General features: G+C 38.1%; 1 protein-coding gene across 2 annotated transcripts; it reads right to left on the reverse strand.

The window, feature by feature from the left end:
* Positions 1 to 5,833: 5,833 nt before the first annotated feature.
* Positions 5,834 to 13,050, reverse strand: hebp2 (heme binding protein 2). 2 transcript variants are annotated; one of them, XM_022207019.2, is made up of 5 exons: positions 12,897 to 13,050; positions 12,555 to 12,711; positions 10,560 to 10,695; positions 8,663 to 8,843; positions 5,834 to 7,752 (listed from the first exon to the last, which is right to left on the reverse strand). In XM_022207019.2, exons 2-5 carry the CDS (start codon positions 12,627 to 12,629, stop codon positions 7,566 to 7,568), a joined length of 579 nt encoding a protein of 192 aa, XP_022062711.2. In that variant the 5' UTR covers positions 12,630 to 12,711; positions 12,897 to 13,050; the 3' UTR covers positions 5,834 to 7,565. The 2 variants fall into 2 exon arrangements, with proteins under 2 accessions (XP_022062711.2, XP_022062710.2); XM_022207018.2 differs by having other exon boundaries at positions 12,901 to 12,989.
* Positions 13,051 to 13,567: the final 517 nt, after the last annotated feature.

Raw genomic sequence — 13,567 nt, forward strand, 5'->3', positions numbered from 1 at the left:
AAAAGGCTCCAACTTTCAAGATCTGACAGTCGACTCATGAAAAGTGTCACTGTTACAAACTATCGTGGCCTTTTACACATCTATTTTTGGCCAAACATCTCGGGGTTACATTTGAGAGGCTTTGCCCCACTTTTACATTTTTAATGGATTCATTTGAGTGGCGGGAACACAAACTATAACAATATTTCAAAACAAAAGTTGTCCATTATCTTTACACTGCTTAACTCTCATTAGTGGGAGGGGTGTCATTAGGATCACCTACAGACAATGTAGAGTTACCAATTGGCCGGAGTACCTGGACAAAACCCACGGATGCACAGGGACAACATGCAGACTCCATGCAGAAAGACCCCAGGCCAGGATGCAAACTGAGGATCTTCTAGCTACAAGGCAAAAGTGCTAACCAACAAAGATTGTATACTGACAGTCAATAGAAACTTTGAGGTAGAAATGTACACAGAATTCTACTTGTAGGGGGGTTGTAATGATTCATTGTGGATTTACTGATGATCTTGTGCCCTGGTAGTTGAGATAATGATGAGTTGTCATTTTGTCATGATTCATTGCACATGGGTTGGTCACTTTGCAAAAGTGAACCAAATACACACCAAGCAATACTCAGTATCTGCACAGTTTGAGAATGGGTTCTGAAGGCCTATATAAAGGCCCAAAAAAGGCCACCATTGTTAGTCCAGTGAACAGCATCATGCCGCGTCTATCACATGAACAACGTCTCCGGGCACTGGGTATGGTGGAGGCCGGTTTGAGCTACAGTGATGTATCCAGGCGTATGGGCTGTTCCCAACCCACAATCAGAAGCCTGGTCCAAAGCATGCGCCGACGGATTGCTGCCTGCATCCAAGCAAATGGAGGCCATACTGACTTTGTGTTTGGCAGGTGCCGTTTTCTTTTGTGAAATTCTTTATTTTGAAATCATTCTTGAAACTTTAGATTTTTGTTTCTGTATGCCAATATGCTAAACAAATGATTCATATGAAGAAAATCCAGTTTGGGGCTTCAAAATAAAAATTATGTTGAAAAATATGGTCTCAAAGTTTTTAAATGACTCAGTGTATTTTTGTCAAACAACAACATGTCGGAAAAATGGCATTTTGGGGAATTTTTCAGCTTCATTTGACAGGCTAAGTTAGAGAATGACGGGGAAGACATGCAGCAAACAGCTGTGAGTAGGAGTCGAACCCAAGCTGCTGCGTTGGAGACCAGCTCCTATACATGGTTCACCCGCTTAACCCATTGAGCTACACAGGCGCCCGGTGTTGTTTTTTTCGACAAAATTCATGATGATGCTTTTTTGTTCAAAGGAAACTGCTCTATAGTGTATTTCATGGCCTACTTTACATTATTTCATCATGTGGCATGTTTTTACAACATGTTGAAAAAAAATTGCATTATTTTTCGCCATACTATACTATGGCGTTTTTTTGGGACAAAATTCATGATGATTTTTTTTCAAAGAAAACTGCTCCATAGTGTTTTTCGTGGTCTACTTTACATTATTTCATCAGATGGCATGTTTTTACAACATGTTGAAAAAAATTGCATTATTTTTCGCCATAGTATACTATGGTGTTTTTTTTTTGTTTTTGAGCCTTTTTCAGTTTTATTTGACAGGCTAAGTTAGAGAATGACAGTAAATAGGGGAGAAGAGTGGGGGAAGACATGCAGCAAAGGGCTGCAAGCAGGAATTGAACCCAAGCCGCTGCATTGGAGACCAGCTTCTTTCTTTGGACAAAATTCATGATGATTTTTTTCAAAGAAACTGCTCCATACTGTTTTTCATGGCCTACTTTACATTATTTCATCATATGGCATGTTTTTATGACATGTTGAAGAAATCACATTTTTTCCCACATAGGATACTATGGCGTTTTTCTGTTTTTTTTTTTTATTTTATTTTTGGGAATTTTTCAGCTTTATTTGACAGGCTAAGTTAGAGAATGACAGTAAATAGGGGAGAAGACATGCAGCAAAGGGCCATGAGCAGGAGTCGAACCCGAGCCGCTGCGTTGGAGACCAGGGGCCTCATTTATAAAGCTTGCGTACGCACAAAACAGGGCTACGCAAAGGTTGTGATTTATAAAAACAAACTTGGCGTGAGAATGTGCGCATCGGTGCGCCAACTTTGATGCTTGCTTACGCACATTTTGGAGACAGAGGGAACGGCAGTGCCGGAGGGTGAAGTGGCGAATTGAAACCAGATTGATCTCAAACCTTTATTGTTATCACATATTAGACTTGTAGAGCCGGATAATCATAAACCGTCGTTGTTGTAGATGTTCCTATAGTGCGTCATTCGGCCGACGACTGTATTTGCAGAACTATGTTCATATATCAACAGGAGCTGATTGAACGTTATTTCATTCGGTCGTTTGACCGAAGGGCCGGTATCTGGGGCCGGTGCGGTGATCTTTATGAAATAATTTTGTTTACTGATCACCCCACGCCCGTATGCCTCATCGGGGAAAGCAGAAGAATCATTTGCAGGGGTGGTCTCCGACGTAGTGGCCCGGCTTCGATTCCTGCCTGCGGCACTTTTATGCATGTCTTCCCCCTACTCTTCTCCCCATTTCCTGTCACTCTGGGCGGAATGTGAGGTGGATCCACCTGTGCAATCTTCCAGCTGGTGTGCGATTTATCAAGAAATTGCATGCAGCTGTGCTTATACGCAAAGTTTTATAAATCAGAGGCGAAGGGCATACGCCCTTTTCGTATTTTCAGCGTACGCAAACTTTAGTATGGATCCTACGCAATGTTTTATAAATGAGGCCCCAGCTCCTATACATGGTTCACCTGCTTAACTCATTGAGCTACACGGGCGCCCAGCATTTTTTTTAGACAAAATTCATGATGATGCTTTTTTGTTCAAAGGAAACTGCTCTATAGTGTATTTCATGGCCTACTTTACATTATTTCATCATATGGCATGTTTTTTATGACATGTTGACAAAATCACATTTTTTTTCGACATACATACTTTGGTGTTTTTTTGGACAAAATTCATGACGATACTTTTTTAAAAAAGGAAACTGCTCTATAGTGTTTTTCATGGCCTACTTTACATTATTTCATCATATGGCATGTTTTTACAACATGTTGAAAAAATCACATTTTTTTTCACATAGTATACTATGGCGTTTTTTTGGACAAAATTCATGATGATTTTTTTTTCAAAGAAAACTGCTCTATACTGTGTTTCATGGCCTACTTTACATTATTTCATCATATGGCGTGTTTTTATGACATGTTGAAAATTTGTATTTTTTTTCCACATAGTATACTATGGTGTTTTGTTTTTTTTTGGACAAAATTCATGATTTTTTTCAAAGAAAACTGCTCCATAGTGTTTTTCAGGGCCTACTTTACATTACTTCATCTTATGGCATGTTTTTATGACATGTTGAAAAAAAATCGCATTTTTTTCCACATAGTGTACTATGGCGGTTTTTTTGGAACAAATTCATGATGATGTTTTTTTTCAAAGAAAACTGCTCTATAGTGTTTTTCATGGTCTACTTTACATTATTTCATCATATGGCATGTTTTTACGACATGTTGAAAGTATTGTTACTGTTTACTATTGTCTCAGGTTTACTATTAAATGTACAGAGTACTACTTACTGTATTTTATTGACATTCCTGCACAGAACATTTCTGATTATTTTAGCACAGATCAAGGGTACAGATTGTTGTTGTTCACTGTGTATTGGGTAGTACTCATTTTGGTAAATGGTTGTATTTATGGTTGTATTTTGATTTAGACTGATTAGCATACAGAACCCTATGATGTTTCTGGTTTACAGCTGAGAACTAGTTGATAAAAGTCCAGAATATTATTTCTTATTTTAGGTGTGATAATTGTCAGTAAACATTCTAAGAAGTGTAAGTTGACAGGGTTGTATATCGTGCTGTTCTTGTACAGTATTTGTCACTTAATTGCCCTCAGGATTCTGTTGTTGAGCTTACCAGTTTTACATAACAGACAGATGCTGCAGCTGATGATGCTGTAATTCACATAAACAAGGAAACAAGTCCATCCTAATTTGAATGCTAACAGTCCAAAATGAGAAGGTCATATACAGCTTTCCTACTGGGTTAAAGAGCAAAAAAAACAACATAAAAATACTTTGTAAAAGCGAGAGGTCGGTAGCAGCTTTCATTTTTTTCTTACAACTTTTCAGTGGCCCCCCCTGAAACATCTGTTGTACCCCCCTATGCCCCCCCACTAAAATTAATCTGGATCCGCCCCTGTCCGCAGGCAGCTGATGTAGTGTTCACTTGTTCTCATGGTTACAGTGACCCCATGCCGTTATCTCGCAATTCAATTCAATTTTATTTATATAGCGTCAATTACAGTCAACTCGTCTCAAGACGCTTTACAGAACCCATATGCCTGACCCCCAGAGCAAGCCCAAAGGAGACAGTGGCAAGGAAAAACACCCTTTTAACAGGGAAGAAACCTCGAGCAGAACCCGGCTCTATATAGGGGGGACCCATCTGCCTGCTGGCCGGGCGGGTTGAGAAGGACAGAGGAGGGCAAGGGGGAGGGATGGGAGAAGAGGGAGGGGTGGGAAAGCAAGGAAAACACAACACACATTTGGATACATGTATGACAGGATATGTGACACAAACAAAGTGTAAGCTAACATTGAAAACTGACTCATAGTTTACTCTGATGATGTATGGCTCTGACATTAAACATACTCCATATATAGCTAGCAGTAAAATTCAAACAGTATGTAAGTTAGCATAACAGTATAGTGAAGGCGATGCAGAGTTGACTGGTGGAGAAAGGGGAGTTGGAAGCAGAGGGCTAGAGGAAGGTCAGCGGCAGCATCCCACAGTGGACATGATGGAGACTGGACCAGCTGGTGGAACATCAACCGCAGATCTGAAGCATCCAGCTCTGGGACCAGGGACACTCGGAGAAATATGATAGAGAAACCTTTAACAAATCTGTGGATCCAGACTATAAGCTGCATCACTGCCAAAATCTAATCACTTGGTCCTTGTGTCATTTCTGACCTTCACTAGAAATTTCATCCAAATCCGTTGGTCTGTTTTTTAGTAATGTTGCTGACAGACAGACAGACAAACCAACACCAATCGTCACATAACAAAGATGTAAAGAAGATGATCGCTCATCTCCACTCACTGGTATCTACAGTTCAGACCTACTGGCAATGTAAGATTGGGAGATAAAAATCTAATAAAAAGTACATACTAATCACATGATCAGTGAAAATTGCTGCACATGCTTCCTCTATTAATCTTCTCCAGCTAATCTCCGCCACCAGAAAAATGCCTTCACACCCTGCCCTCCACATCATCTCCACCAGGCTGGAGGGGAAGCAGATAAAATTAAAACACACGACGCCGGTGTTTGGATTAAAACGGTGAGCCTCATTATACGTTTCCTCTCCGCAGCAATGTTTCGCCCCGCTGAGCACAGCCAACGAGATCAATGTGGCGAACGGCAAGACGGAGTGCGTGAGTGCAGAGGATAAAAAAAGACGTAATTTCTGCTGAGTGTCTGAACATGATATTGGGAACAATTCTGCCACAAATAAAACCAATGAGTCAGCAGAGACGAGGCTGACGAGGGCAGGAGAGGAGGAGCCAAGGGAGGACGAAGGGCGAGGTGAACTTTGGCGAGGACTTCATTCGGCTGGTAAAAGGTCAAGATCTTCAGCAGGCCTGGTAAACAACTCACAGTGAAGGTTCATGTGGAAGCGATTAAAAAAAGACTGCATCAGGAAACACGGAGGACAGAAATGTAACCGAGATGAGAGTAAGAAATGATCAGGATAATCGATCATTTGATGAGGAGTTCCATTTATTATTGATGCGATCGTACATTTTACATTCTCACATCATTTAGAGATTTCCCATATATGTGCAGTGCTTATGCCATTATTCCCTTATGAAGTATTAGGTTTAATGCCCCAAAACACACAACCTGATTAAACATGTAAAAACAGATGTTTTCTATGTTAGCATTTAGCCGTCACTCCTGTCAGACACTACAAATGTTTGCTAATCTGATCCATACACATTTATTATTACAAAAACAAAACTGACACATGAGATTTCAGTGATCGGGCTGGTCCAGACTGACTGAGTGGCAGTAATCGAGGTCTGAAATCGGAGCTTTGCCGACGTTTGTGAGATTACCGAGTCACCTTCCCAGCACCAACCCTGACTGACGAGAAACAAGCAAAACATGGGTTCACATTATTTTTTAAAGTATGCTCATAGGCCTGTATGTATGCTAAAAGTTGCAGTGACTGATGCTTCTGGATTTGAAAGAATCCCTTTTTTAATTGATTCAAATAAAAGCAAGAAGCAGGGAGACAAACATTTACACAGAGCGCAGCCCCGATCTGTGCAAACATCTATTCCAAAGTTCAGAGAAAGCAAATACGAGGCTTCCACACTCCTAATCAGACACGATGAGGGAGTATTTTAGCAGAAACACTCAGACTTGAACGTGATCAACTTTAGTTTAAATGCACATTACAGAAGTCAGCTTCAGGACTGACTTGAGGGAGAAACTGTAAACCTTCCCTTTAAGTCTTATTAAGATGTGTAAACAATTAGCTACCACAATATTTAAATGACCTTTAAGAGTCACATGATAAATGGCAATTGGTAATGTGTGCAAACAAAAGCTTAAAATTAGTGCATTTTCAACAAGTAATTCCTTTAAAAAAAAATATCAAGAGGCACTGGTGGTTCTTCTCTTCACACCAAATGAGGTGAACACTTTCTGACTAAATAGCTCCACCTGCTGGAAATGTCACCTCACTGCAGCCACTTTACCTGTTAAAGAGCCCATATTGTGCACATTTGCAGGTTTAGAATTTTATTTTGGGGGTCTACTAGAAAATCTACACAGACTAAACCCATTATACATTCTTCGAATATTCTACATTGCTGCTTTTCTTCTTATCAAACATCTGAAATGCCCCATTTTAGCGGCCATGTCTTTAAAGCCCTGTTCATGAAAAGTCCACCCTGCTCTGATTGGTCGTCTGGCCCAACAAAACCCAGCAAATGTAGCTTACATACCAGTACCGTAACCCTGTATCTGTTAGTACAGACAGTATCTTTGTTGGAGAGCGTGTTACAGTAGCCACCATGCTGGAATTATGCTAATGTGTTACATGATGACATAGACACGTAGCGTAGGAAAAGCCTGAGCTACAAATGAGGTGTTTTGAGCAGATGAGGAGCAACATTGTCTGTGGGAGATGACACCTCCTTTGGGGCGTGGATTGTGGATTTTAAAAGTTTGCAGACATTTTAAAAGCACAAAATATCATAACACACTAAAGGGAAAAACAAAATCCACAATATGGGCTCTTTAAATGATAAAGCTCTTCTAATCACTTCATCCACATTCACAGTGAGTCATTCAGTAACTTTAAGTGAAAGTAGCAAAACTGATTTTTTTTTTTTTTACATAAATTCTGTCAAAATGTGATCAGATTTCTAAATGTGAGTATTTTTAGGTGCAGCTGGTAATATCAGGATATGGGCTTCGTCTACTGCTCCTCTGCCTTCTTGAGGACCCACACTTCGTTCCTGCGGTTGGTCAGTTTGAAGGGGCTGTCGTATCCGGCGGTGTAGTACGGAGCCTCCACGTACTGGACGCCGTCCCTCTTCAGGCTTTCCATCAGTTTCAGGAGCTCTTCCTGCTTCATCTTCTCATTGGAGAAACCGCCGTACGTCCTAGAAGAAGGAACAAGAGGCCGACTCAGAATGAGGTCACGTGGGTCAGAGATTTCGCCCTCGTGTCGTCCTGCATGTCAAAAGTGACCCGTTCTAAAGTTTGAAAATGTGGAGGAAAAATAGATTTTCACAGTGAAACTTCTGATGTCCACATTTTCAACATTTTTGGGAAATCTTTGAACATTTTTTGGTGGAAAAAAAGAAACGTTTAAAATGTTTCTTAAGAACATTCACAAAACAAACAAAAAAAAATCAACCAAAATCCAGCAGATTGGATTTTTTTGTGAATGTTCTTAAGAGAATATTAGAAGTTTTACTGATATACACATATGTAATCACTTTAGATATTTTTAGTATTTTTTTTTTTTGGAAGATTTTACTCATTTTTTGAAAATATTCACAAGAATTTTCTTGCCAAATTTGGGGGATTAAAAAAAAAAAAAAACTTTTAAGGAAAACTTTAAAGGAATTATTGGAATTTTCTTCCTGAAGTTTTTGCAAATTTTCAGAAATTTGGGAAATTGTTTTGCTGATTTTTTTGAATTTTTTCAGACAAGGAAACTATGTTTTTTTGGTGCCTATAAATGAAAACAGGAGGGTTAAAACATTTGAAATTAGGAGGTTACATCAAAGTAAGAATCTATTTTTGAGTGAGAAACTTTTTTTATTTGTCTTATTCTAAGACATGTAAGCATGACAGTCCTGGTAAAGTACAGGTTAAAATAAGTTTTCCCAGCTAATTTTAAGATCCAGATATTCTAAATATCGTATCATATTTCAAGAAATCTTACCAAGCCATTTTTTACTTGTCGTATTGGCAGATTTTTTCACTTATTTCAAGGTAAAAGATCCTTGAAATAAGCTTTTTTTTTCTTGTTTTGAGAGGGCCGTTTGTTCCAGTGTGCTCTACCTGACGTATACTGTTAGCTCCTTCCTGTGCTCCACAAACACCTCGGGGTCGCTCGGCTCTGGTGGACTCTCCTGATGCTCCTCTGGGATGTAGAAGGACACGGTGAACTTGGATTCACATGCAGGTCCAGCTCCAGGATCCACACGGCACGTCACGGGGGCCGTCATCTCCACTTTGACCTCTACAGGGGAAACCAGCGACAAACGTTTGCACATTTTAAAGTAAAATGAAGAACAAGAGGAAAACACTGGCAGGGCACAGTTTTTGTCAGAAATATGAAACTGTTGGCTTCGTCTGCTTGTGTAAGACGTGTGGATATTAAATTTCTAAACAAACCATCAGCTGCCAGCTGCTGGATCAAAACCTCCATGCATAATGATACCTGAACAGATGGCCGGCTATAAGCTCAACGTGGAGCAGATGAAGAGGAATAAACATCATGTTTATGGATCCACACCTCCATGCGCTGCAGACCTCGCTAGTCGACGGCAAAAACAATATATATTCTCATAAATAACGCCGCTGTGAACTGCTGAGTAAGACGAAGGCGGAGGTGCCGATGAAAAGTGCTGAGCAGCAGATAAAGTGCACGTTCTCCTGCATTTATTCATTAAGTTCTCTGTGAATTCATTCCGCGACATTTGCTAACTTGACTGTCTCTAATTAATTGTGTCTCGCCGAGTTCACAGCTTTATGTCAAGTCAGTCCACACCACAAAATAAAAGCCTCTGGCACAGGGTTGAAATCAGCTGACAAAAGTTGTATTTGCCTCCTGTTGGGTTTGTTTCTCAGGAACGGTAATGATGTTTCAAGATCATGTTTAATTGTCCAAAAACCAAAAAATCCCAATAACACTGATTATATCTCATTAACTCTGTTATTAACCATTTCAATCTATATTCAGTGACCAGAAACATATGTTTGAAAGCAGTGGAACTCATTCAAAAACTGCAAAAACACATTTTAAAAAAAGATTAAAAAAACATCTGATTTAAGATGGGTTAAAGAAATGTAATTTTATGATCATGCATTGTAAAAGAAAAAAGTCCTATTTGTAAAACAAACACAAACACTATTTATAGCTTTGGCCATTAAATATGTTTGTAATATTTTTGACATAGCAAAAAAAGGAAAATCTGTAAAATACCATCTTATTTATCATTCTTCAATCCTTAATATACATACATGTTTTTTTTCAATTAATGGCAAATCTGTAAGAAAAAATGTATTTATTTTTATAATTTTTCGGCTAATTTAAATACAGTAAAAACAGCGTAATAAGAACAAATTTCCATTATTAGAAATATAGATTTTTCTATTTAAACTTATAGAATTTTACATTTTTAAGGATTAACATGTAAGCATTTTTTTCTGACTTTTATAGTTTTTATCAGTAATTGAACAAAACAGGTCCAATCTGCAAAACAGCATTAAAAAATGTATTTGCCATTTTTCCCTTCATAGTTTATGGACAGCAAACATCATTCAGTGTGTTCTTCACCTCACACAGATCAGAAGAGCAGAATTCACACGTTTTTCATAAAAACTTTTCTGTAAAGTACATTTGAAAGACCTACAGTACCAGTCAAATTTTGGACACATCTTCTCATTTAATGGTTTTCCTTCATCTTCTTGACTGTTTGCATTGTAGATCATCACTGAAGGCATCAAAACTATAAATACAGTGGCTTTACATGACTTTGATTTATTATTTATTTCACAATTTGATTTTTTTCCAAGCAGAAGACGTTTCATAAGGAAAAAATACTTTAAACTTTTTTATTTTTTTACTTTAAAATCAAAGTCAATCTGACTTGCAAACTAACAGGAGGGGTAAACTGTGCAAAGGTTTTCATATTAGAATCATGAGGACTTTAAAAGGTTCACAGAAACTCACTGTTTTTATTGTTGCCTTGAATGTACTTGAAGAGCCTCTGGAAACCGGTTTTGATGGACGGATCCCACTGCATCCCACTGACAGAGGTGCTCATCCACTTAGTGGCGTGGTAGGTGCGCACCTCATAGTCTTCCCCCTGCAAAATACAGACACACAAATCAATCTGGCTGCTAATTACAACTATTTTTTTTAGCTAAGCCACACATAGCCACATATCCAAGAAGTGGAGGACGCTGCACTGATTCTACTGAACATGTGGAGAGTAAAAGGACATTTGCATGACTTTTATTTATCAACTTCTCCTCTGCTTTTAACACAATCCAGCTCTGCATTTTAACCTAAAGACTTTTAGAACAGTTTGAAATCAGCAACAATCTGGTGGGCTGGAGTTTAGATTTTTTAACGGACAGGTCACAAAGAGTGAGGATAAATGGGGTTCTGTCTGACCCAGCGTTCTTCTCCACAAGGATGTGTGCTGTTGTCTTTAATATTCATCCTCTGTACCAGGGGTGTCAAACGTGTGACCAAAATGGGCCCTCCAGAGGGTCCAATCCAGCTCCCAGGATGACTTTGTAAAGTGTAAAATTTAAAGAGAAGCCATTAACTACACATTGCAAATTTATAAAACTATAAATTTTCAATAATTTCTAGACCATGACAAGTTGTTTTGATCATAAAGTAAAATACTAGATTGTTCATTGCTCTTTTTGTGTCTCATTTTTTAAATAGTTTGTCTTGTTTTTTTGTCTGATTTTTGTCATTTATTTCTCATTTTTGTCATTTAGTTTTTTGTCTCGCTTTGCATTGTCCATTTTTTTTGTCACTTTAGAACATTTTTGTCTGATTTTTTTGTCTCGTTTTGTTTTGTGTCGTCCGTCTCATTTTTTGTCCTTCAGTGTCTCATTTTTGTAATATTTAGTTTTGTTTTTTGTCAGATTTTTGTTGTTTATTTCTTGCGTTTCTCATTCCGTGTCTCATTTTTGAAATATTTTGTCTTGTTTTTGTTGTTTTGTCGTCAGATTTTTGTCGTTTGTCTCGTGTTTTTGTCATTGTGCTTCTAATTTTGTCTTTCCTTTTTGTCTCGCTTGTGTTTTTGTCTTTTTTTTCTTTGACCGAACAATCTCGGCCGGCTCTGTTTTATCTTTTTGCTCGGTGGCACGGTTCAGTCAGACGTCTGTTATAGAGAAAAACTCACTGAACCAAATAGTGAGTCGCAGTCTCCTCCAGCCTCCTTGTACATTAAACAGGGACAGAGGATGGTTTTATCAATCCTTAATAATGACTTGAAGTGGTGACATTTGCACTATATTTTACCTTTTTCTTATCTTATCCTTTTGCTTGTTGTTGCTGCTGTGTTTGTGAATGGCAGAACACTGAGTGCTTTTTCTCTTTTGTCTCGTTAATCACTCGATCAGGTGCCTGCCTGTCAGGTTCAGTGTGTGTTTTATAACAGAATGCTAAACACAATCGCTTTTCTGCAAAACAAATCTACCCACGAGCAGAAATAAAGTAACACTGAACCGATCTCAGTCGTGTTTACGTGACATGGACGGTTTGGGATGACAAGTTGTCATCTCATTTTTAGGGAATACGTTATAGACACATTACAGATTATTGGTAAAGCAACTACACCCATTCATTAGCCCAGTTTGATGCATTCAGAAAAATATTCAACTCAGAATGACTGGAATCTGAAAGATGTTGATGAAATCCGCCCACCACCAAACAGGCTGGCTCTACAGACTGCATTGTGTCCAACGAACAGTAGAAAACAAACAAAAAAAGCCAATTTAAAGTTATTAAAAGGACAGAAAATACAGAAAATTATATCATTTTCATATAAAAAAAGCTGAAGTCTGTCTCTGCTGCACTGATGGATTATCAAAGTGTCGACTCAGCATTTAAACACTAACCTAACTGACCCCACTTCAGTGTTTTTTGTGACAGTGCAGCAAACAGAGCAGTTAAAACGAGGCCAAAGGTTTCTTTTACTACCTTTTTCTCCTCTTCTGTGAATTTGGGATTCTGCAGTCCAGTGGAGAACACAACTTTTTTCAAAGTTGCGAGCATGACTGACGAGGAGTTTCTTCTTCTTCCAAGCAGAAAATATCCACAAACTCTTCTTTCCACGAGTGGAGAAGTTTTCACACAGCTGCAAAGCATCACAAGACATTTCATAACAGCTTCTCACGTCAAGGTTATCGAACGTTGTGTAACAAACAGCTGCAAAATACATCTACGGTTTATCTTTCACCGTCTAACATTTTTACAGACACAAATTAAACATTTTAAATAGTCAAAATAGTGGGGAAAAGGTAGAAAAATGCACATAATTACCTACAAATTCATGCGCTTGGTGCCGCCGTCTGGGTGTGGAGTGTGCTTGTTGTCCTGACAGCGCTTCCGGTTACATAAAATCTGAATTCTGATTGGCTGAGCGAGTGGAATTTCAAAATAAGATGCCAAAACGTCCTTACTGAGTAAATAAACAGATAAAAGTTCAACATTTCCCCCAATTTCAACAATTTGACCACAAAGTACTGTAACAGCAACGAACTTTATATATATTATCTTAAAAAAACAAATTCACTGTCACTTGTAATGTTACTTTGAAGTGAGAAAACGTATCAGCGCACTACTTCCTTAAAAAATATTTTTTGCTCATTTATTTGGTAATTTAAACCACTTAATCCTCCTGTTGTCCTTATTAAGGAGCACCAAAAATATTGTTTCCTTGTCTGAAAAAAGATCCAAAAATTCAGCAAAAAATTCACGGAATTTCTGAAAATTTGCAAAACCTTCAGGAAGAAAATTCCAATAATTCCTTAAAAGTTATATTTTTTTAAAAATCCCCCAAATTTGACAAGAAAATTCTTGTAAATATTTTCAAAAAAATTTAAAATCTTGCAAAAAAATCTTAAAAATATCTAAAGTGATTATATATATATATCAGTAAAACTTCTAATATTTTCTTTAAGAACATTCACATAAAAATCAACCAAAATCCA

The sequence above is a fragment of the Acanthochromis polyacanthus genome, chromosome 16 (assembly GCF_021347895.1).
Source record: "Acanthochromis polyacanthus isolate Apoly-LR-REF ecotype Palm Island chromosome 16, KAUST_Apoly_ChrSc, whole genome shotgun sequence".
NCBI classification, from domain to species: domain Eukaryota; kingdom Metazoa; phylum Chordata; class Actinopteri; family Pomacentridae; genus Acanthochromis; species Acanthochromis polyacanthus.